The following is a 22,200-nucleotide window of genomic DNA, read 5'->3' on the forward strand; positions in this document are numbered from 1 at the left end:
TTGCGAGTATAAAAAATAACAGCGCTTAAAAAGCGAATTTTACCACAAATTTTAGTTTTAGTATTTGGTCTATCAAAATTTTGATTTCTGATCAGTTCAAATCCCGATAAATCATTGTATGTAGAATTACATATATACAAGGCAAAAAATTTCATAATATAATAATAACTGGCGAATGAAACGCGTGATGTTTTGATCCAAGGCCTGAATCAAAGAGAGAATGTCCGCATAGACTTAAGACTTTACATATTCCCACAGAAAAAAGTTTAACAGTGTGATATCACACTATCTTGGTAGCCAATCGACCGACCCAAAATGTGAAATTTTCTGCTCACCAAATTGTTCTCTCAATAAATCCATTGATTGATGAGTTGTGTGAGAATTGGCACCGACTTATTAAAACCGGGTGTTGTGAGATTTCGAGCTACAATTTCAGGCATCAAAAAGTCGGTTATCATGGCGCGATAACGGTCACCATTGACGGTTACGTTCTCACCGGCATCATTTTTGAAGAAATATGGACCGATGATTCCACCGGCCCACAAACCACACCAAACCGTTGTTTTTTTCTGGATGAAATGACAGCTCTTGAATCTCTTCAGGTTGCTCTTCGTCCCAAATGCGGCAATTTTGCTTGTTTACATACCCATTGAGCCAGAAATGGGCCTCATCGCTGAACAAAATTTGGCTCGAAAACGTCGGATCTTCTTGGAACTTTTCAAGAGTCCATAGAGCGAAGCGATGTCGCTTGAAAATGTCGAGCGGTTTCAGTTCTTACACAACCTGTATTTTGTAGGCTTTCAATTTAAGACCTTTACTTAAAATGAGCCAAGTCGTTCCATACGTAAGTCCAAGTAGCTGTGAATGACGCCGAATCGACTCTCTACGGTTATGTTTGCTATACTTTCTTCACTGTGTGCTGGACGTGGTGTATTTGGTCGCATATTATCCAATAATGAATGCTGGGTCTCAAGACGGATGTTGTGAATAGTAGGTTAGTAGGTCGATTATGTAGACCATAAGTAGAGCGAGTGCTCGAAACACATCCTTTACCGAACGTGGTAAAGTTGAACGAACTTTAAACGTTATTCAGCAGTAAGTCTTTTCATGACGAAAAGAACTTCGTGTTTTAATTTTGTTTCCTGTTAGGAAAAAAACAAACAAAGGTTGAATAAGTGTTACGAAAATTTACCCCATATTTAATGGTCAATTAGTTAGTTAAAATCACTGGTCTTTCAAAGAAACGCATAGGTTATATATCGCCAATATCGATCGAACAGGACCCGTTCAAAGAATGACTGACGACTGATCGAATGCATTAATAACATGATTAAACCCAATTTTATTTGGCGATGAAAAAATGTTCTATCAACAAGGCAACGCTTTGACTCATTCAGCTTGCGATACAATCCTTAAATTGAAAGAATTGTTTTTTGAACTAGTCCCCCATCAGTACTGACCAGATTTGGCTCTTCGCAATTACTTTCTCTTTCCCAGACTCAAAAAGTGTTTCGCTGGAAAGCGATTTCACACAAATTTCGATTAGGTATCGTTACAACATATGTATGCCTTACTATAGATGAAGATTATGTCGAAGAATAAAGCCATGTTTCCATATTCGAGCAAATAATGAGTGATAATAATATGTAAACCAAAATGTTTTTGATAACCAAACTCATGTAAAACATTTTTATTACAATGCATATGCAAAAATCAATAACCTCAAATATCCCTACTTAAAATGTCATCATAAATTAATGATAAACCGTCCAATAAGAGTTCGAACAAACATCATCAGATAATAATCATATTTATCTCTTTACATAGAACGCTTTCCCAGCTAATTGATAAGGAAATCAAATTCACCGAACGTGGTCGGTAGAGCCGAAGTGTAGAGGGGTGGTAACAACAACATTGATACCGATGATAAACAAACTAATTGTTATCTAACGACAAATCTACAAACAATAGACGACAACAGCTGTGTGCTTCCGGAGAACACTTGTTCGGGTGTAAAGCGCACGTGTAGGACACGCGGCCCGTCGTATATACGAGTATAAGCCATATCGTTTTGTGACGAAAGTCATAAGTCAAATACGAGTACTGAAATCGGAAGCGACGCGTGCGCGCACTTAGAAAGCAGAATTTTTGAAAGGAAAATGCGAAAACTATTAAATGCCAATTATTCAATTAAATAATTGTGTTTACGAACGATTGGACGAGTCAACAAGTGAAGGGAATTACAATAACAACAACAATATTAATACACGTCAGTCCGCACCTTTGACCAATATTACCGCAAAAATGTTTTCCCTCGACAATTTCGATTTGGAAGCGACAATGGCGCGACACTTTTTCGAAGGCTCACAGGCGACGAATGGTTCCAGCTCCAGTTCGGAGTTCTTCTTCGGCGATGATGATAATAGCTCGGAGAGTGATGAAGATGATGCGTATAGCAGTGGCTTCAATAGTGATCAAGAGAACAATGAAAAGAGGTGGGTCACATGCAGTTACAATGGCGGTTCCGTTTTAGTTCTGATATCAATGCTTTCTTTCTTTTCGGAATTTAGTCGCTTGCATAAGACGCGCCGTTTGAGTGTGCGCCTCGCAAATGGCTCCAACAGCGACAAGCGGCCAATTTGCGTGAACGTCGTCGCATGCAAAGCATCAATGAGGCATTTGAGGGTCTACGTTCACATATTCCCACTTTCGCCATATGAAACGTTTGAGTAAAGTGGATACACTGAAGTTGGCCATCAGTTATATCACTTTTCTGAGTGAGATGGTGAAAAAGGATAAAAATGGCAATGAACCGGGCTTGAGTTTGCAGCGCAACTATCAAAAGGAGCCGCCGAAGAAGATCATCCTAAAAGATAGAAGTGAGTAGTAATAATATTTCTTACAACTTTGGTTTAGCGTTTAGATGAAATTAGATGAAATTTTAAATTTGTCAAATCTCGGTGTTCTTGCTCGGCTTATTTTCGAGATGTGTTCAAAAAATAACTGGAATTTTCTTTTTTTGACGGAGAAAATATTCATTCGTCTACGTTTATGCTGTCGCTTTAAAAATAGTTCCCATTCGATATTATGCACTTATGCCAGCGCTTCTCACAATCTCGTCGAAACACTTCTCAAACTCAAACAAGGTCAACGAGGCCTCAAATGAGGTAGACGAGGAGAAAAAGCTCCTTATTTTTAGAAATAGGAAAAAGTCATACGAATATGGCGGTTGGGGCATCGGTAGTATATTGTTTTTGATCATGAATTCACGAAAAAGTAACGAAGTGTCAGCTTTTGACAAACGAAAATCGCTAACCTTGTAAAAACTCGTCAAATATCCACATAATAAAAAAATTTTGACTTTAGACTGCCCAAACACGAAATTTTAAAACTGCTGTTGTTTTCTAAACATATCTCGTGTATGGTATATGGACGTCATAGTCGAGTGATTTGAGAGTAAGTTGATTCGATTAGATTAAATTTTAAGGATTGTCATGCCACCTGTGGTCTATTTTGTCCTCTCTTGTAATCCAATCGTACAACTTCGTTTAACCCAGTCAATTCAAAGAGACTTAGTGAAGCTCCTGGGTTTATGGTTGCAATGTATTCTCTCATCGAAAACAACTATCCGATAGCCTGACTGCTTCTTCTTGCCATTGCGGGGAAATCCAGCCTCTGTTGTCTCTGCTCTTTGATCGCAAAAGCGACACTGATCTGTGTAACAGTACCCTTATTTGTACAGATGACACCGCAGCTTGCCGTAACCTGTATAAAATCACACAAGCTGCCATAATTTGTTTCGGGGAAGAATGATTAGTTTTTTGAATTGTTTTTTTTTTTTTTGTACTCTCCCAGAAACAATGTCGCCTGTCGAAGCTCAGGCACTTGTGAGTAAGAATGGCATGAGGAGGATCATAGATCTACGGGCTTCGCTAGGTAATAATTGTTTTTATTTGAGCGAAAAATTTTCAGCTACTTGCTGATCATTGATGTTATCCAACCATAGGTTCGGGAAGTATTACCAATGTGAAATTAAAAGGCCTCAATTGCTTTAAGGAATGCTGTAAAGGAAACAATAAACATATCTCTTTTTTAAGCGAACACGTTAAGTAATAACAGCAATTCAATTATTTTTTCGAGTTCAACGAGGAATTTTCAAGGAACTGTAGTCAAAATCTCCCGAATTCGAAACTAAAAACAGAATTGAACATATGTAAGCGCTTTGCGTTGCCAGAGATGTAGATTAGAACTTTGAAGAGATCAGTTTGCCACTATTTTACAAAAAAGAACTTCAGGTTTGGTGGAGATCTGATAGTTTGGAGCTTCCCTCGCATTTTTCCTTATAAGCGTGGTTGGAATTATTTCCACAAATGTGGGTAAAAATCTTTAAGAGATCGGTTTGGTGGAGATCTGATAGTTTGGAGATTTCTTCTCTTTTTATCTCATAAAATTGGTTGGATATCTTTGTCGTTCACTCCTTGTGAGCGACGACGTGGGTTTGTTAATATTTTTTGAGCTATCACGTGACGTTGTGGAGCATACCAAAATTCTTGAAGGTTAATAACCTGTATATACATATGTATATAGTTTGTATGTTTCTAACGGTTGTACTTCATATGTAAAAATTATATAAATTTTAGCTGTTCATTGAAATATTCGCCGACTCAATTGAACTAATTATTACTCATAAGCAGATCTTGCACGCGATGTTAATGTTATACAATCATGCTTTTTGACATATGAACATCAATCAAATTGGTCAAGCGTGTACGCCTACAACTGAAGCCACGGGGTGGCTTAATATCGCATAATAATAATTTGCCTTAAATTTCGTATTTTTCACAAAAAAAACTGTGAACGATTTTATATTTTTGGCTGATTGAACAGATGAATTAAATTGACGACTCATAGCTTGAATCGGGTGTTACCGCGAATTTATGCCGCAAGCTGCACACTCAAATGTAGATCCTTTGAGCGAGAACACCAGCTTGAACTCGATGTAATACACCGCACCGCTAATACGATCGGGTGGTGGCAAACACAAAATTCATTTGCACACAGCTCACCCATAGACATAAAACCACACCACACACATACCCACAGGCATTTGCGTGCAAGTTCTATATTAGTTACTGCTTACAGCAGCCACAATAAGCTGCTAAGTGTGACTAATTAGAATTTTCACACTTTTCTCATGAAATCCTTCAAAAAAAAGGTGCTCGCCTAAGTTGAAAGGGGAAGCGGAAGTATCGATCATTCAGTGCCATCCAATGCGAATTTCTAAAATTGCCGATGATACTCTCATGTGTATGCATGTTGCACGTGGTATTTGTGGCAATACCCTATACCATACACCTTCTTCCCCTTCTGCAGCCGCTAATAAAACCATCTTTAGTCACGGTTTTTGGTTAATAATTCTTCTATTCAAATTGAATGAGGTGGCAGCGCATGCAAAAAAGGGGGTAGGCAGCAAGGGTATTGCATACATATATGTACATCTGTATATACAGTTATATATTATAAATTTGGATGAATATAAATTGCGTTCTGCAAGCGACTCATCGTGAACCAAAATGACAAACATTTATGTTTATTAGCCCTTATTTTTTTAGCTGAAAGGGTGCAAGTAGAAACGGAAAAGCGTTTAAAGTTTGTTTGCCGTTTCAAACATTTTTTTATAACTTATTTTGGAGTATTTTTTTTTAAGTTTGTCAAAACAAATAAATTTCAATTTTACTAGAAAGGATGTGCTCTTTCAGTTCCTATTTTTCAACATATGAAGATCACTTTAGAGATTGAGTTATTTGAACCGGTTTTGTATTTTTTAATTTTGAACTGATATGCTCGTTTGTAGATATTTAAGCGTTTAGTATGTTATTTATTTGTAAATAAATACGTTGATTTATATATTTTTGAAATTTCAATTTATTTTTTGAACAAAGGTTTAATCGGTTGTTATAAGATAACCACTAAGTGGGTTGTGGTTCTACTTCATTTAAAGGTACGGGTTTCTATTTAAATTTCTTTAGTCGAATGGCTTCGAACGTAGCCAAACTCACTTTCTTCTTCTTCTTTAATGGCGTTGACACGGCTTACGCAGTTATAGCTGAGTTAACAACAGCGCGGCCATCCATTTCTTCTTTTAGCAATTTGGCGCCAATTCGAGATACCAAGTGCATCTAGGTCCTTCTGCACCTGATCTTATTTCTCCAACGGAGTGGAGGTCTTACTCTTCCTCTGCTTCCCCATGCGGGAACTGCGTCGAATACTTACAGAGCTCGAGTGTTTTCATCCATACGGACGACATGACCTAGCCATCGCAGCCGTTGTCTCTGTCGTCGTATAACTCGTACAGCTCATCGTTCCATAGACTGCGGTATTCGCCGTCGCCAAACTGCAAAAGACCATAAATCTTTCGTGGAACCTTTCAATCTCGAAAACTCGTAACGCCGACCCATTAGATGTTGTCATCGTCAATGCCTCTGCACCATAAAGCAGGGCGGGGATGATGAATGACTTGTAGAATTTGGTCTTTGTTCGTCGGGAGAGGGCTTTACTTCTCAATTGTCTAGTCAGTGCGAAGTAGCACTTGTTGGCAAGAATTGTCCTGCATTCGGATTTCGAGGCTGACATTGTAGTTGGTGTGAATGGTAGTTCCAAGATTGACGAAATTATCTACGACATCGAAGTTATGACTGTCAACAGTGACGTGGGAGCCTACTCGAGAGTGCGAAAACTGTTTGTTTGATGATAGGAGATATTTCGTCTTGCCTTCGTTCCTCACCAGACCCATTTGCTTGGCTTCCTTATCCAGTCTGGAGAAATCAGAACTAACGGCGCGTTTGTTGATGGCAAGGATATCAATATTATCGGCGTACGCCAGCAGTTGTACACTCTTATAGAAGTTAGTACCTTTCTTATTTAGTTCTGCAGCTCGAATTATTTTATCCAGGAGCAGATTGAAGAAGTCGCACAAAAGGGAGTCGCCTTGTCTGAAACTTTGTTTGGTATCGAACGACTGGGAGAGGTCCTTACCGGTCTTGATGGAGCTTTTGGTATTACTCAACGTCAGTTTACACTGCCGTATTAATTTTGCGGGGATACCAAATTCAGACATCGCGGCATAAAGGCAGCTCCTTTTCGTGCTGTCAAAAGCAGCTTTAAAATCGACGAAGAGGTGGTGTGTGTCGATTCTCTTTTCACGGGTCTTTTCCAAGATTTGGTGCGTGGTGAATATCTGGTCGATTGTTGATTTTCCAATCACATCCCCAAGTGCAATTCTGGTACAAAAAATATGGCAACAAATCTTTTCGCCGTTTAAAAACTGTCTATTCGTTTAATCCTTTATTTTTATTCCAGATATGATCATGTTTCGAACTTACATTGGCTTCGGGGCAAACATTTTAAACTAAGACATCCTGTATTAGAAAATATTGTCGTCGCAAAGTAAAAAACACACGAAAATATCGACATTTCATCTTCGAATATATGTTAACCATTAGTGTATTCATTGAAAACCCCAAGTGAAAGAATCTCAATAAAACAAAATTGTCACGACAAACAGCACCAAAGCATCGAACCACATTTCAAGTTCTTATAATTTTTTAAGCAAAAATAACACTGGTCTACAGTGGTTTTACTACCCTAGATATAAGAGTCCACATATTTGTGCCCACAGTTCATGAAACTTTCTATGGTTTTTTAAAATTTGCTCTCGTTTATTTCTAAATCTTTATTTCCAGTTTAGACCTGAAAAATTGGAAAACATGAAACAAAATAACAGTTACATTTGTCATGTTTTGCTTTGAAAAATAAGGATACATTTAAGTAAATAGACAGAAAAATGTCCAAAACATCTGTTATTCTTCAATAAAACGCCTTTCATGAGCTCTTATTTTATAGAGGTGGCTATATCTTTTTAATGACCATCAGTAATCTGCCATTACATGACGATCTCAACAACCTTGATACCATTCTGTCATAATTAATTTTCATAATTATCTGAAAATTTATCCAGATGTTTGCGCAGATAGTTTAAGTTCATATTCAAATTTGTTTCTAGAGTCTGAGAGTTTATTTTGCATAATTTCTTCATAATTTGGCGCTTTATGGTTACCTAGGAAGTTTTCGAAAATCAGCTCAAAACACAATTCGCTTTCCAGAACAGTCAAGACATTGATAAAATCTCTATTTTTAGTAATTTCCGTACCGAATATTACACCATTCAGCTTTTCCATGTTGCGTTCGAAAATTTTTACTTTTATTAATTTCTGGAACAGTTGAAAGTTGTTCTTTAAGAGCTTTAAAAGCGATGCAACAAAAAATTGCGTATAAACAAGTACACACTACAACAAAAATAATGTAACAACAGATAAGAGGAAACAAGCAATGAAAATATAGCAAAAAGCAGAGAAATGGAGAAAATCAACATAATCATACCGTGAGAAATCCGTTTTACGCCAACAGATGGCAATACTTCAATAGACCACTCCATACATATTGTAAATGTACCCACGTCTGTGTATGGATGTGCATATGTATGTATATATGTATGTATGTAGATACTATATGTAGCAGTATATGTTCGAAAAAGTTGAATGATTTGGTGCAAAGCCCCAAAGGTACGAACAGCTAATAAACACCATTGAAGATGAGTGTACAAGGTGGCATAGGTAAAATAGTGGATGTGGGTGCTTGAAAGGAGGAGTAAATTTATTTTCCATGTTTGAGACTATTTAAAGGCTTGCAGTGTTAATTGTGAATTGTCCTTGAATTGATAAAACTTTAAATTTTATAGTTACACTGATAGTTTAATAAAAAAATTAATTTCGGTTGCACCAATGCTAGAATATCCTTCACAAATAAAATAGTATCGATATCTTGTTATACATATAAAGAAACTTTCCTTACAAGTGCTTGATTTTGATCGGTTCCAACAAATAAGCAGTTTACTGCAGAGAAATGGACAGATTACAAATTATTTCAAACACTGAGGGGCTTGTTCACCTACATACATTTTTGACTTCTTCGCATCTCAAACTCATAAATCCATGTTTCTTTAGCTGTTATAATGATTTCCATGAATGTGAGATCGGAATACGCACGTTCAATCATGTCCAAAGCGACCTATTTATGGTACTTTTTTTGAAAAAAAGTCAGCTTTAGTAGGACGAGTCGATCAAGACCGCGTTTCATACACAAAATATCCACTAAAATCTTTCGAACAGACGCGCGAGGGATACTGAGCTCTCTTGTCACCTCTCTAACACTTGCCTGAGGACTTTTAAGCTCTATATCCTTCACCTTTTTAATATTATCATCTGTTCAAGAGGTCAAGGGGCCTTTAGAACGAGGCATGTCTCAACGATCTCTCGACCGTCTTTGAAGGCTTATGTTTTTGAGCTTGTGTAGGCTTGTGTTCTTGATGAAACTGAATCAACGTAGCCTTTTCCAACACTCGCAGCGATTCCGCACACGATTTTTGGTTAGAAATACAAAATTTGAGGAAACTTTTCTTCGAGATTTTTATCCATTGCAAAAATCGCAACGCACTATTGAGGAGTACGGACTTAAGCAGCTGCTGTAAACAAATTGGTTGTCAGATTTAAGAACAGTCCTACCAACTGAGCAAAATATATGACCTGGTCTACGAAAAGGGGGCTTAGGCGCAAGAAAAAGGAGAACAATTAATGAGATAACGAGAAACTGACGATTATTTTTAACAGCTTTTCCCAGAAAACTAGTTTTCGCACGTTAGCCCCCTTTTCGTAGACCAGGTCACATATATATTTTTTTGAAATATAATTTATCCAGGAAATTTAATTACAATTTCCGTGTGCGTTTTTGTCCCAATGTATATAGATTCAAGGGAATAATTATTTTATAGAAAAGTTTTTATAAATCGCTGACATCGGACCGCGGATATACGTATAACGGTGAAAAAAACTGATTGATCAAAAAAATCATACAATCGGATCCACGTAACCGAAATGGACCTGGATTTTTATCTGGCAAAGATTGACAGTTCGACTCATTTCTATAAATTACTTCAGAGATATAATGTATTAACAACAATCGGATTTGCTGCAACATTTATCTATCGTGAACGGTAGATCCTTCTCAAAGACAGATAGACTCATCCAATCCTCTACCTAAAAAACGCCGTTATATTTTATTAACTGTCCGCACTAAGCGCACGCCCTGTGCATTTTCACACCAACAGGCAACAAGTAAGCACCGAAAATAAGAGTAAACCCAACAGACACATTACAAAGAAACTGACACCAATGTAAATAATGGAGTGAATGCTGCATTTTGTTAAGTGAAAACACTTGAAAAACACCATTCGTGCACTTCAAACACAGTGTCTGGGAAGCGGCGCAGCTTGACCTCACCCTTCGACCGCCCACACAATATATCTATGAAAGCGCATCGCTTACCGCCGCAACAAATTGCACGAAACTTAAGCTGTTTGGCAGGAAGCTGGTGGCACACAGCGTAACGCCCTCCAAGCCAGTCCATAAACCAGTGAGAACAAGCACATCTTTGCGCAAACCACTGATACTTGCTACCCTTGGTGCTGCAACACGCGCTGATTGGCAGCTTATGCTTAGCTGCGCTTGTTGTTGTTACAACTGCCGAAAATCCGAACATGCAGCACTGTACAGACACACAGAAAGGATAACTCGAATAAAAAACAAAAACAAAAACAAAGTGCCAAAAGGCAATCAGCATGCGAGTTTTTAACGTTTTGCGCAAACACACACACACACATGCAGGCACTCTTATTTGCCAAACAATAACAAAAATCGAGAGCAAAGCGGCAAGAACTTGCGGAAGCATAATTGTGGCACAGCATGCAGCTGCAATAACAAACAGGACGAGGCAGAGATTATGCGCCGTCGACATCTTCGTGCTTACCTTTGCTCATCGTCCCTCTAATGGGGTTGTAATGTTGCTGCTAATGGATTCTTGATTGCCAGTGCAGCAAGCCGCCAGACGGCTGGGGTTCGTGTAAACATGATGCGAGGCAGGCAACGAAAAGATCGAAAGGATTCTACAATGATTTATGTTGTTGTTGTTTTCGTTTTAGTTGTAATTGCATTTGTTGGCATTTTAATTGTTTGGGCGTTAAAATTGTTGACACTTTCATTGAAGAAATCAAGCACTGAGCTAATCCCTTTTTTGAGCCGAGGCGAGTACGATGTACATAGATACAGTTACATGTCCACTTAAAAAATATAAGATGATATTTCTGAAATAATCTGCCTTTCAGGGATTTTTTAATAATCATAGTTTTTATTTACTAGAGAAAACACATTTTTGTATCCACATACAATATAAGGGAAGGGTTTGAAGGTTAAGATGCCTTCGACGTTCTAATGAAAATAAAAACACTTGAGCTTTAGTTGGACGCAAATATGATATACTCCATATATTAGCATAGTTCAGCGAATTAAAAGACAGCGGCTACACTGGCTAGGTCATGTCGTCCGAATGGACGAAAACATTCCAGCTCTGAAAGTATTCGACGCAGTACCCGCCGGGGGAATTAGAAGAAGAAAAAGACCTCCACTCTGTTGGAGAAGGACCTGGCTGCACTTGGTAAACGGGGCTGTGACCGTGTCTACGCCAATAAAGAAGAAGAAGAAGGAAGAGCTAAGTTCGGATGTAACCGAACATTTCATAAACTTAAGACTTACTAGTATCAAAGTCAGGTAAATACCTTCAGGTGCATAAGATTTGTTATATGGGGTCTAGGGAAAGTTTCCACACGAGTCTTGCCGATATATGCGGTTTAAAGTAAACTGGAAGTTCAAAAATTGTTCTGTCAGGTATTTGGGGCTAAAGAAATTGTTAAACCTATTCAAACCATTTTTGGCATACAGACATACTTTTATTAGAAAAGGACTCGCTCAAAATTTCTATAATATATATCTTACAAACTGACCGATATTTTCGATCAAACGCTCGCATTTGGAGTTTTGATCCATATTCGGTATCTGGAGGCTTCAATAGTTTTGGTCCGACTTGGACAATAACGTGTACTATTTTATGCGTTCAATTCAAGGAGGCCGCAATCCGATGTCACTCGTTTTTTTTTGTTTGAAATATGGGTTTTCACCGAAATGTGGGCTGTGCCACGTCTATCGTCCAATAACGTTCCCGGTTCCTATAGAGTCCCATGTATCATCTTAGGTGTCAAATTTAATGTTTCTAACGCATTTCTCTTTCTTCTTTATGGGCGTAGACACCGCTTATTCGATTATAGTAGAGTTTACAACAGCGTGATGTTTCCTCTTTACACAATTTCGCGCCTATTGGAGATTCCAAGTGTATCCATGTCCTTCTCCACCTAGTATTTTCAACGAATTGGAGGTCTTCCTCTAGCCCCGCCCCTGTCTCTTAATTCGCTGAACTATGTCGTCGAATACCTCGTACAGCTCATCGTTCCATCGAATACGATATTCGCCGCGGCTAATCCGCAAAGCTTCTGCACCATATAGCAGGACGGGAATAATAAGTGACTTATCGAGTTTTGTTTCTGATGCTTAAAATTACGATTGTGTCGTAGAAAGGCAATTGTTAAGAAAAATCTGTAATTTCCCACACTTTATACCAATCTCTCTTACTAAAGTCCGAAGTTTCTTCTTTAAGGTTAAAATATTTCTCTATAAATTCCTGAAATACACGCACTACATCAAATTGTCTACTTTTACAGGCGGCGGTATTGCTCACTCGCTCTCCTGGTATCGCAAGGGTGACCGCTATCCGGGCAGTAAACTCTATGCACGCACCTGGACACCAGAAGATCCGCGTGCACCCACACACAGTTCACATCACCAGCACAATCACAATGGTGTACACCAATCACTGGGGCAGATGCCTTTGCAACAGCAACAACAGCATCAGCAACACCAAATAACAACAACAGCACAACAATTTCACAATCACAATCAGAATAGCAATCAAAGCGACGACTCAACCAGCGGCTACAGCAATTTAGGTGAAGGCAGCAGCACTGGCGGCGGCAGCACGTCAACGGAGGGATATTGCGGTGGCGCTGCCGACGGTATTGGCGCGTCAAAGTTGCAAAGCGGTGGTATCAATGGTGTGCATCAAAATGGCATCTAAACGGAATTATGACGGACCAATTTGAGAGTGCAATTAAGAAGAAGAAGTGAGAATGCGGAACTGATTTCTGACAACGATGCTAGTCAAGAGTGTGTTAGTAGTTATTACGATAAATATGTAAAAATATTATATAAATATTAAGTAAAAGTTCTTCTTCGACGTCAAGGCAAACACCAAGCTTCTGCTGTGAAATCCTCGCGAACACTTTAACATAACCTCTACAAGTTCTTCTGTGGTATAATAATTTTAAGTTATTATTTATTTAATTATAATTACTATTATTAAGTCTAAAACTCAACCTATCTCTTTAGAACGATTCAAAAAAAGACTGTTCTAAGTCAATACAAGTTTCAAAACTATCGGAAATTCGTGTTTATTCATTTATGAAGGTTCTGTAAGTAAAAAGTAAGTGATAAAGGGAAAATTTTGTGGACAAACTGACAGTTGAAGACTTGCAACACTCGGCGTGCTCCAGGAAAAAGAACATGCTGCAAGTTTTCGTGACACTTAGTAGGAAATTGTACAATGAAGCCGTCTCTAGACACCAAAAAGAATTAACTGGGAAGCCACTAAGAATCTAGGTTGAATGATAAGAATTCTTGACCTCGCTAAATTATTGCAGATACTCGTAAAAAGTGGAAAGGCTTTAAGAATTCATTGCTTTACTTAGAAGACCTTTTCCAATTAACACAAATTTTCCATTTCTGATTTGAAGTATTTTTTCCACAAGCTCATAATTAATTTAACTTGAATGAAGTGGTATAATGGAGTATGGTCACGCTTCCGGGTAAGCAGTTATAGAGAGAAGGCTATATCCAATTCCTACTCTTGCATCCTCACCGCGCTTCTTAGAAACGTGGCCTTGTGTAAGATGCGGTAGCCACCCCGCCTGGAACCTGAGGTCACGTCTAAAATAGAAGCTTTACCGGAACCGGGTCCGTGTGACATTTACTACAGCGGCTATATAAAGAAGCGCAAATTCTGATTCGTGTTTGGAGAAAGGTTCAGTCGTCGAGTCCTGGCATTCACTCTTTAGGATGAACATCTAGTCACAATCTGTATAAGAGCCTAACTTTTCAACATAACACTGATTTGCGCCTACGCCAGATGGAAGAGAAGGACGATATGACTGACGATGCCTTTTCGGAGGGGCTGGAGCGCGCTTATGACGGCTGTCTCCGCCACGATTTAAAAATGTGCTTGCCGATTTTAATGCCAGGGTAATAAAAAAAAGGCATCTTTGGTACAACCGTTGGAAATCCAGCCTCCGTGGCGGTACCGCTCCAAAAGGATTGAGGCTGATCGACTTCGTTATTGGTTATTTGTAGTATTAGATTCCAGCACATGAAAATTAGTTTGACTGTACGTATTGAAAAGTTCAAAACCAGATCGACAAAACTTTTCCAGCCTGCTGGACGGCAGTGAAAGTGTAACACCTGAAGATGACGAACCTGATTCCCCTATCGATGACGATGGAATGGATTCTATTGCCCGACTATGATGGGGTTCGAAAATTAGTCGCCTGAAGAAAAACAAAGCGGCTGGGGCTGATTTATTACCGGTCAAACTATTCAAATACGGCGGCGAAGAACTGACAAGATGAATGCATCAGTTTGAAATATATGGTCGGTTGAAAGCATCCGCGACGATTGGAACCTAAGTGTGTTCTGCCTAATCCACAAAAAGGGGACGACACAATCTATGCCAATTACCGTGAGATCCTTATTATAAGCATATAAGGTTTTAACGAGCGTTGTGTGTGAATGACTGAAACCCACCGCCAACAAACTGATGCGATTGGACCTTATCAGTGCGGTTTCAAGCCTGGAAAATCTACTATCGACCCGATTTTCACCAAGTTGCAAACCTTGGAAAAGATCCGTGAAAGGAAGGTCGACACAAAGCACCTCTTCGTTAATTTTAAAGCCACCTTCGTCAGTACGAAAAGGAACTGTCTCCATGCTGCTATGTCTGAACAACACCAAAATCTCCGTCAGAATTTGGAAGGACCTCTCCGAGACGTTCGCTATCAAGCGAAGTTCCAGACAAGGAGATTCGCTATCGTGTGATCTCTTCAATTATTATATTACTGGCGAAAAGACTACGAGCTGCAGATGTTAATAGAGAAGATACAATCGTCGTCGTAGACAATTTCGTCTATCTTGGAACCAGCAACAACACCAGGATGATATTGTTCCTTGAAATCCAACGCAGAATCATTCTAGCCAACAGGTGCTACTTCAGACTGAATATGCAATTGAAAAGTAAAATCCTATCTCGGCGAACACATGTAAGTCATTCATTATTCTCGTCCTGCTATATGGTACAGAGGCATGGACAATGACATCATTTGATGAGTCAGCCTTAGGAGTCTTCGAGAGAAAGATTTTGCGGAAGATTTATGGTCCTTTGCGAATCCGCAGCGAATCAAGAGACAGCGGCTGCGTAGCTACGTCATGCGGCCCGGATGAAGAGAACACTCCAGCTTTGAAGGTTTTCGATTCAGTACCCGTCGGTGGAATTAGAGGAAGAGGAAGACGTCCGGTCCGTTGGAAAGATCAGGTGGAGAAGGATCTGGCTGCACTTGATATCTCACATTGGCACCAAATAGGGAAAAGAAGAAACAACTGGCACGCTGTTATTAACTCAGCCATAATCGTGTAAGCGGTGTCTACGTCAGTAAAGAAGAAGAACAAGAATGAAGTGGTAGCAACTGCGAAAATATAGTGGATTTTAAGCGGAACTTCAGAGAAGGAAGTGTAGCATTGGTTCAGCTTTTTTCTAGGAAATTTTATTGAGTAACATAAAGCATTATGTGCCAGCTGTGAAATTGTACAAAATTTGTTGAAAGTGAGCTGAAGAGAGACAAGACTATCGAACTGATTCTCCCTGAAACTTTATTCAGTATCTGAAGCTCAGAAATTCGCTAAGGATCGCTTGCACAAAAAGAAATTAGATTAGTCAATTGAAGACTAACTCGACTGAGACGACTCAGGCTCAGACAGTTATTGCGTCATTATGAAGATAAAAAAGTGAAATGCTGACTCTAACGTGTTTCTCCAATCTTTTGGAGTTGCATATTTATAGCCCAGGCCTAAGGAAAAAATCTGATCGAATACTTCCCAGTTGGAGATTCCGAACTGCTCAACAATTAAAAAACATAATTTCTACTTGCTGCAATATGTCACCCATACCTTAACCTACCTTCTTACAAATATATTTTAATGACATATTGCCCCGCTAAGCGTATAATTATGATTTCCTTTGCGTAACAAAAAAAAAAAAATTATTGGCCTCCACCCACTAAAAGCACGCATACCTCTCCCCGACGTACATACAAAGTATTACAATAACTATTAATAAAGCAACAAAAATATTAGAAGTAAAAAAAAGACTAACAGGTAACCTTTGTTTTTGTAGTGATAATTGTTGCACTTGTGCACATGTCAACTAGGGTTAAAAATACACTTTGTTACATTCGCTATTTCCAACCACCAACGCCACCTCTTCCCACCTCCCTTACCGCATTACAATACATACATACATACACATATGTTTGTTGAGATGTGTTCGAATGTTAGCCGCCACAAATATTTCTTATCGCCTGCCGAACTAACAAATTTATTGAACACCTGGATTCATCATCCCTCTATACATGTATGACCGTTTATGGAAGAGGGGGAGTAGAAAATTGCGTTTTTTAGACTATATTCATATGTTTGTGTGTATGTATATACATATTTATTATATAATAAAATATAATGTGTGCTATATTGGAATATAATGACCGATTTTTTGAGTTTGCAGCGCTGGTTGGGTGAAATGGTGCGGCTAATTATTTCCGGTCTGCTGAAAATTATTAATGTTCGTATTATTTTTCATTCGAAAAAATTTATTATGAAGTTAGCGATTATTCGGAAGAAATCTTTAAACATTCAAGACACAACGTAAGGGATTTATAGAATTTAGAGAAGCGTACAGAGAGCTTTAAGGGATCACATTGGTTTACGGGTTTCAAAAAATCGAATTTTTTATTGTCTTATTAAATTCTACAATAGCTCTAGAATATTGTCCTACATTCGGGTTCCTACACCCGATTAATAGTTTCGAAGATACAGCCTTGAGAACCTCTGCGCTCGAGGCTAGCTAGGCGAAGTACGCCGTCTTTAAACGCGTTTTTCTCGAAGCTGTGTTTTTAAAGTCGGATGGCAAGATTTCAGAAGAAGAAAAAGATTTGGGATACAATTCTTAAGGGCTTGGATGAAGAACTCTTTTTTCGATTTCAATTAGTTATTTGAAAAAAAAATGTCGCAAAATTTTTACTGAAATTTTATTTTTTTTGTAAAAATGTCTGCAAAAATCTAATTTTCAGTTTTTGTTTTCCTTCGTCCAAGTTCTAAGTTAAGGTTCTAACTAAAACACGTATTTTTTCATTTTAGACGACGGGCGCATCTTTTCTCCGAGGAGTCACCGGAAATAGCCTCGCAATGGCCGAGCTTAAAATATTTTGTTTAAGAATTTTGAGAAAAAAATTTTTGAAAAAGGCTGTTTTTTAACCGAGGAAACGCACGTAACCCCTTAAGTTCTCTAAATGTTTGGTGTAGTGTGGAAATATGGAAACAATTAAAGGTTCTGCGGAAGATTTATGGTCCTTTGTGCATTGGCCAAGGCGCATATCGCATTCGATGAAACGATGAGCTGTATGAGATATAGTATTCAACGACATTGACATAGTTTAGCAAATAAAAGACAGCGACAACGCTGGCAGGTCATGTCGTCCGAATGGACGAAAACACTCCAGCTCTGAAAGTATTCGACGCAGTACCCGCTGGGGGAAGCAGAGAAAGACCTCCACTTCATTGGAAAGACTAAGTGAAGAAGGATTTGACTTTACTTGGAATCTCCAATTCGCGCCATATTGCGAAACGAAGAAACGACAGGCGCGCAGTTGTTAACTCGGCTATAACCGGGTAAGCGGTGCCCACGCTGGTAAATAAAAAGAAGAAGAATTTTTATTTCAACATCACTCCATAAATTTTCAATAAGATTTGCGTTGGGACTTTGCGTTGGCCAGCTCTTGATGTCCTCAGCTTTCTGCAGTGAGTAAATTATTTTTATTTTTAGCTGCGTGCTTTGGATCATTCTCAGGCATAAAAAACCAATTCACAGGCATCGATTCGAACGCGAATGATTTCATTGTATTTTTGAGAATATTGAGGTATGAAAATTGGTCCATTCTGTCTTCCAATGGACCAGTGCCGTACAAGGAAAACGCACCCCAAACAATCGCGCCTCCATCGTCGCGCTTGAAGGTTTTTGTGGTATATCTTGAATTATATGCCTGACACCTGGGGCGATGAACTGAATATTATATTAAAGTATTATTTTCCCAAAATTTTACATTCTTTCCTAATTGTTCTTTGGCAAAGTTCAGCCGTGCTATGGTACTTCTTTTGAAGGGCAATGCTTTTTTTCGACTCATGTGTCCAAACAACTGAGCATCATTGAGACGCCTTCGTACAAGTCTAGTGGAGTTGCTGAACCCGAATTTTTCATTTACTTCAGCCACAACTTCACGGGAAGATTTAAGAGGAACAGCTTTGCATCTTCTGTTGTTATACGGGGAAGGGCTCTTCGGATTTTTTTTTTAATTTATCAGAAAATTGGTATCAAATTGGGGAGTCGCTAAACCCCAATTTCTCATATATTTCTGCCATAATCTACAAGCAAGGGCCCTCCGGATTTTTCAGCAAATTAGGATCTTTTTAACAAAATTTATGGCGTTTCCTCCAACAATTCATAAATTTGGCAGTCTGAGATGGAATTTTGAATTTTTTATGCATATTAAAAATCATTATCCTTTTTCAAGAGTACAATGCAAATTTCTACCCACTTTTTAAAGAGCTACTGTTGAAACAATGTCTTTTTTCCGAGACTGGCAATTAACAATTAATATTTGTACAAATATCCAAAAGTGTGATATTTATTTTTACAATTCGTTAGAATGCGATTGCAACGAGTAATAATAAAAAAGTAAGCATGATAACGGCTTACCGTTATAAGTTGTGAAAGTCAAGACATACACTAACTCAGAAAATTATTGTTATTTGATAAAGCTAAAAACTGATTTTAATAATTTATTTTAAAAGTGTAATATTCCTCTGACCATTACTGTATATACAGACAAAGACGGCTAAATTGACTCTGATCATCATGCTGATCATTTATATGTGCATTGATTTGTAAAAACTCAACCCCAAGGTGACTGCAACAACAATCCAAAAAAAGTTATATGTAAATACGTCGTAATTCAGTCATTTATACAGAGCTAACGACATCTACGTCAAGCCAGAGAACGTATGTCATATAATTTACGTTCTCTGAGCATACCGTAGAATTTATCTGACACCAAGAGCGGATATCACATTCAAACGGTATAAGTCCGGTAACTCACATTTGCCACCGCATTCAACAGCGCTGTGGCAACACCATGAATTAATCAAAACAGCTGATTTTGACATTCGCATAAATTGACGTAGCGTCTTTTGCCGAACGCAGGAATTAAAATTTTTAAAAAACTTCTGACGTGTGCATCGAAAGTAAAAAAGATCATTGTTCCCAAAAAAATCGCAGTAGATTCTATACTAATTGCGAGCAAAGTATACGACATTTTACTGAAGTCAGCAATCGAGCAAAACAAAAAAAGCAATGAAAATACCAGAAAAGAGTAGTTTTCTTGTGTACTCATTGAGTATTTTCTTTTGCTACTTTCTATTCGGAATTGTGCAGGAGAAAATCACACGGGGCCGTTATGGTAATGAACCTAATGAAGATGGTAAAGTAGGTGAGCGCTTCACATATGTTCTGGCTTTAGTGTGGGTGCAATGTTTTTGTAATTTCATTTTTGCCAAAGGTAAGAAGAACGCTATGGAATAAAGTACACTACAGTCGTTATTATTTAATTGATTTTTCTCAAAAGGTATGTTATGGGCCAAAAAAACAAAAAAAGAGGATCAAACACACTCGGGTTACTATGCTGTCTCTGCGCTCACCTACTTATTAGCTATGATATCGTCTAATATGGCACTGCGTTGGGTGCCGTACCCCACACAGGTGGTAGGCAAATCAGCCAAACCGATTCCAGTAATGATATTAGGTGTTTTAATTGGACGCAAATCCTATTCCTGGGTGCGTTACGCTTGTGTTATAACTATAGTTGTGGGTGTAGTGCTTTTTATGTATAAAGAAAGCCAAATTGCACATTTACCAAAAGAAACTACGGGTTTGGGAGAACTTCTGTTATTTCTGAGTTTGGCTATGGATGGATTAACCGGTGCAGTGCAGGAGAGAATGCGTGCATCGAGCGCACCATCTGGACAGCAAATGATGTTTGCTATGAATTTTTGGAGCACCATTATGCTAAGTTTTGCTACAATTTTGACAGGTAAGTTCAGTTATAAGACCAGCTAAATGTGCTAAATAAAAAACTATTTCTCATAAAGGTGAAGCTAAGGAATTCGTCCATTTCGCTACACGTCATCCGGAACTGTGGAGTCATTTAGCAATGCTTGCATTATGTGGTGCTATAGGTCAATTATTTATCTTTCTTATGGTTGCCAAATTCGGACCACTCGCCTGTTCTGTGGTGACGACAACGCGTAAATTCTTCACCGTGTTATGTTCGGTATTGTTCTTTGGCAATGTGTTGATACCGCGACAGTGGTTTGGAGCATTGTTGGTATTTGCAGCACTGTTCTTTGATATGTTCTATGGCAAGGGAAATGAGAAGAAAACTGCAGCTGCAAAGAAAGCTGAAGGAGATCTTGCGGATGACAAGAAAAAGTTGATATCATAGGATTTAGATGAAATAGTTTAGATTATATAAAATTTTATATATTATTTTTAAATTTCTAGATACATATATCAATGATATATTTAAACATTTAACAGGTAACTTCCATATTTAAAATAATAGTGTTTACGATGTATAAAGTAAAATTTCAATTAAGTTTGGTCTCACTACTTTCTCTTTTTTTTGAAGGTAGTAATATATTTTTTGTACAAATAAAATAGGAAAAAATATATAAGAATTTATTTTTAATCACTAAATAAATTATTATTGCTAAATTTTGTATATAACTCATTTCGCATTTCTAACTAACCTCCAATTTCGAATATATGTACATATGTATGACTAGAAACATTGATTACTCTATATCGCTTTCCCGGCAGTCAAGTCTTTGCAGTTGGATTCAGATTTGCATCTGGTCAAATGGTCACACGGTGACTCAACGGCTTGCGGGGAAAAGATTTACGCTGCCATAACAATAACACTTCTACATAATGTTTGTTGGATTGTTGTTACCGGGAACTAATACCTTTTAGTTACGGGTAAGGAAGTAGAACATAGAATATAACTTACCTATCACTAATCCCGAGCACAAAAGCACATCTCTAACTCTCACTTGTTTTCAAAAATTAACAAGTTGAATGAAAACATCGAATGTTTATCTAGTTAGAAAAACAGTGGGTTAAACACGGAAGAAATATGATTGCACTAAACTTGTTTAATAAAAAAATGTATATAAAAATCTTTAAGTTTTTCTAATGCTGCGGAAGCGCGCGTGTTGTTGCTTATTTTAATTGTGAACTGCCAGTTTGAATTCCACTGTCCTTCTATTCCTCCATATGTATATGAGAGTACGTAGATTTATTTATACATACATGTATTATGTACAGATATTTCCACGTTCTCTGCGCATATCCCAGCCGCCCGTCAACAGAGAGTATAATTTTCAAACTTCTCTGTATTATTCTTCCACTTATGCTTTGGTGTATTATATTCAACGTTCTCTGCTGGTTCTCTGGCCGTATATAAAACGGATAACAGGAAGTGAGTTAAACAGTAAATAATATATCATTCACAATAGACGCAAAACTACACACAAAATAGTGAATGAACAGTTTTCCTTTGACATTTCGCCATTTGAGTGCAAGCAGAAAAGCACCTTTGCTGTCATATTCACATAAATATTTATAACGTAGTGTGTGCGTGTGTGCAATAGC

The 22,200-nt window shown here is 38.1% G+C and overlaps 2 protein-coding genes across 2 annotated transcripts in view; both read left to right on the forward strand.

Annotated features, from left to right (window-relative positions):
* The window catches only part of LOC120782604 (protein dimmed), a 22,020-nt gene extending 8,520 nt beyond the window's left edge, over nt 1–13,500 (forward strand). Inside the window, exon 4 of the mRNA XM_040114967.1 lies at nt 12,722–13,500. Within this exon, the coding sequence (XP_039970901.1) occupies nt 12,722–13,134 (413 nt within the window). The 3' untranslated portion in view covers nt 13,135–13,500. The remainder of the gene's footprint in view (nt 1–12,721) is intronic.
* Nucleotides 13,501–19,842: 6,342 nt separating this feature from the next.
* LOC120782605 (solute carrier family 35 member B1 homolog) lies at nt 19,843–21,081 on the forward strand. The gene is made up of 3 exons (XM_040114968.1): nt 19,843–20,047; nt 20,114–20,578; nt 20,637–21,081. Exons 1-3 carry the CDS (start codon nt 19,843–19,845, stop codon nt 20,987–20,989), a joined length of 1,023 nt encoding a protein of 340 aa, XP_039970902.1. The 3' UTR covers nt 20,990–21,081.
* The last annotated feature ends 1,119 nt before the right edge of the window (nt 21,082–22,200 follow it).

Source organism: Bactrocera tryoni, chromosome 1, assembly GCF_016617805.1.
Source record: "Bactrocera tryoni isolate S06 chromosome 1, CSIRO_BtryS06_freeze2, whole genome shotgun sequence".
NCBI classification, from domain to species: domain Eukaryota; kingdom Metazoa; phylum Arthropoda; class Insecta; order Diptera; family Tephritidae; genus Bactrocera; species Bactrocera tryoni.

Excerpts from the sequence above, each read along its gene's own strand:
- LOC120782605 (XM_040114968.1), top strand. The coding sequence starts at position 19,843 with ATGAAAATACCAGAAAAGAGTAGTTTTCTTGTGTACTCATTGAGTATT. Across the intron at positions 20,048-20,113 it reads TAATTTCATTTTTGCCAAAG|GTATGTTATGGGCCAAAAAA; the intron begins GTAAGAAGAACG and ends TTTTCTCAAAAG. Across the intron at positions 20,579-20,636 it reads TTTTGCTACAATTTTGACAG|GTGAAGCTAAGGAATTCGTC; the intron begins GTAAGTTCAGTT and ends TTTCTCATAAAG.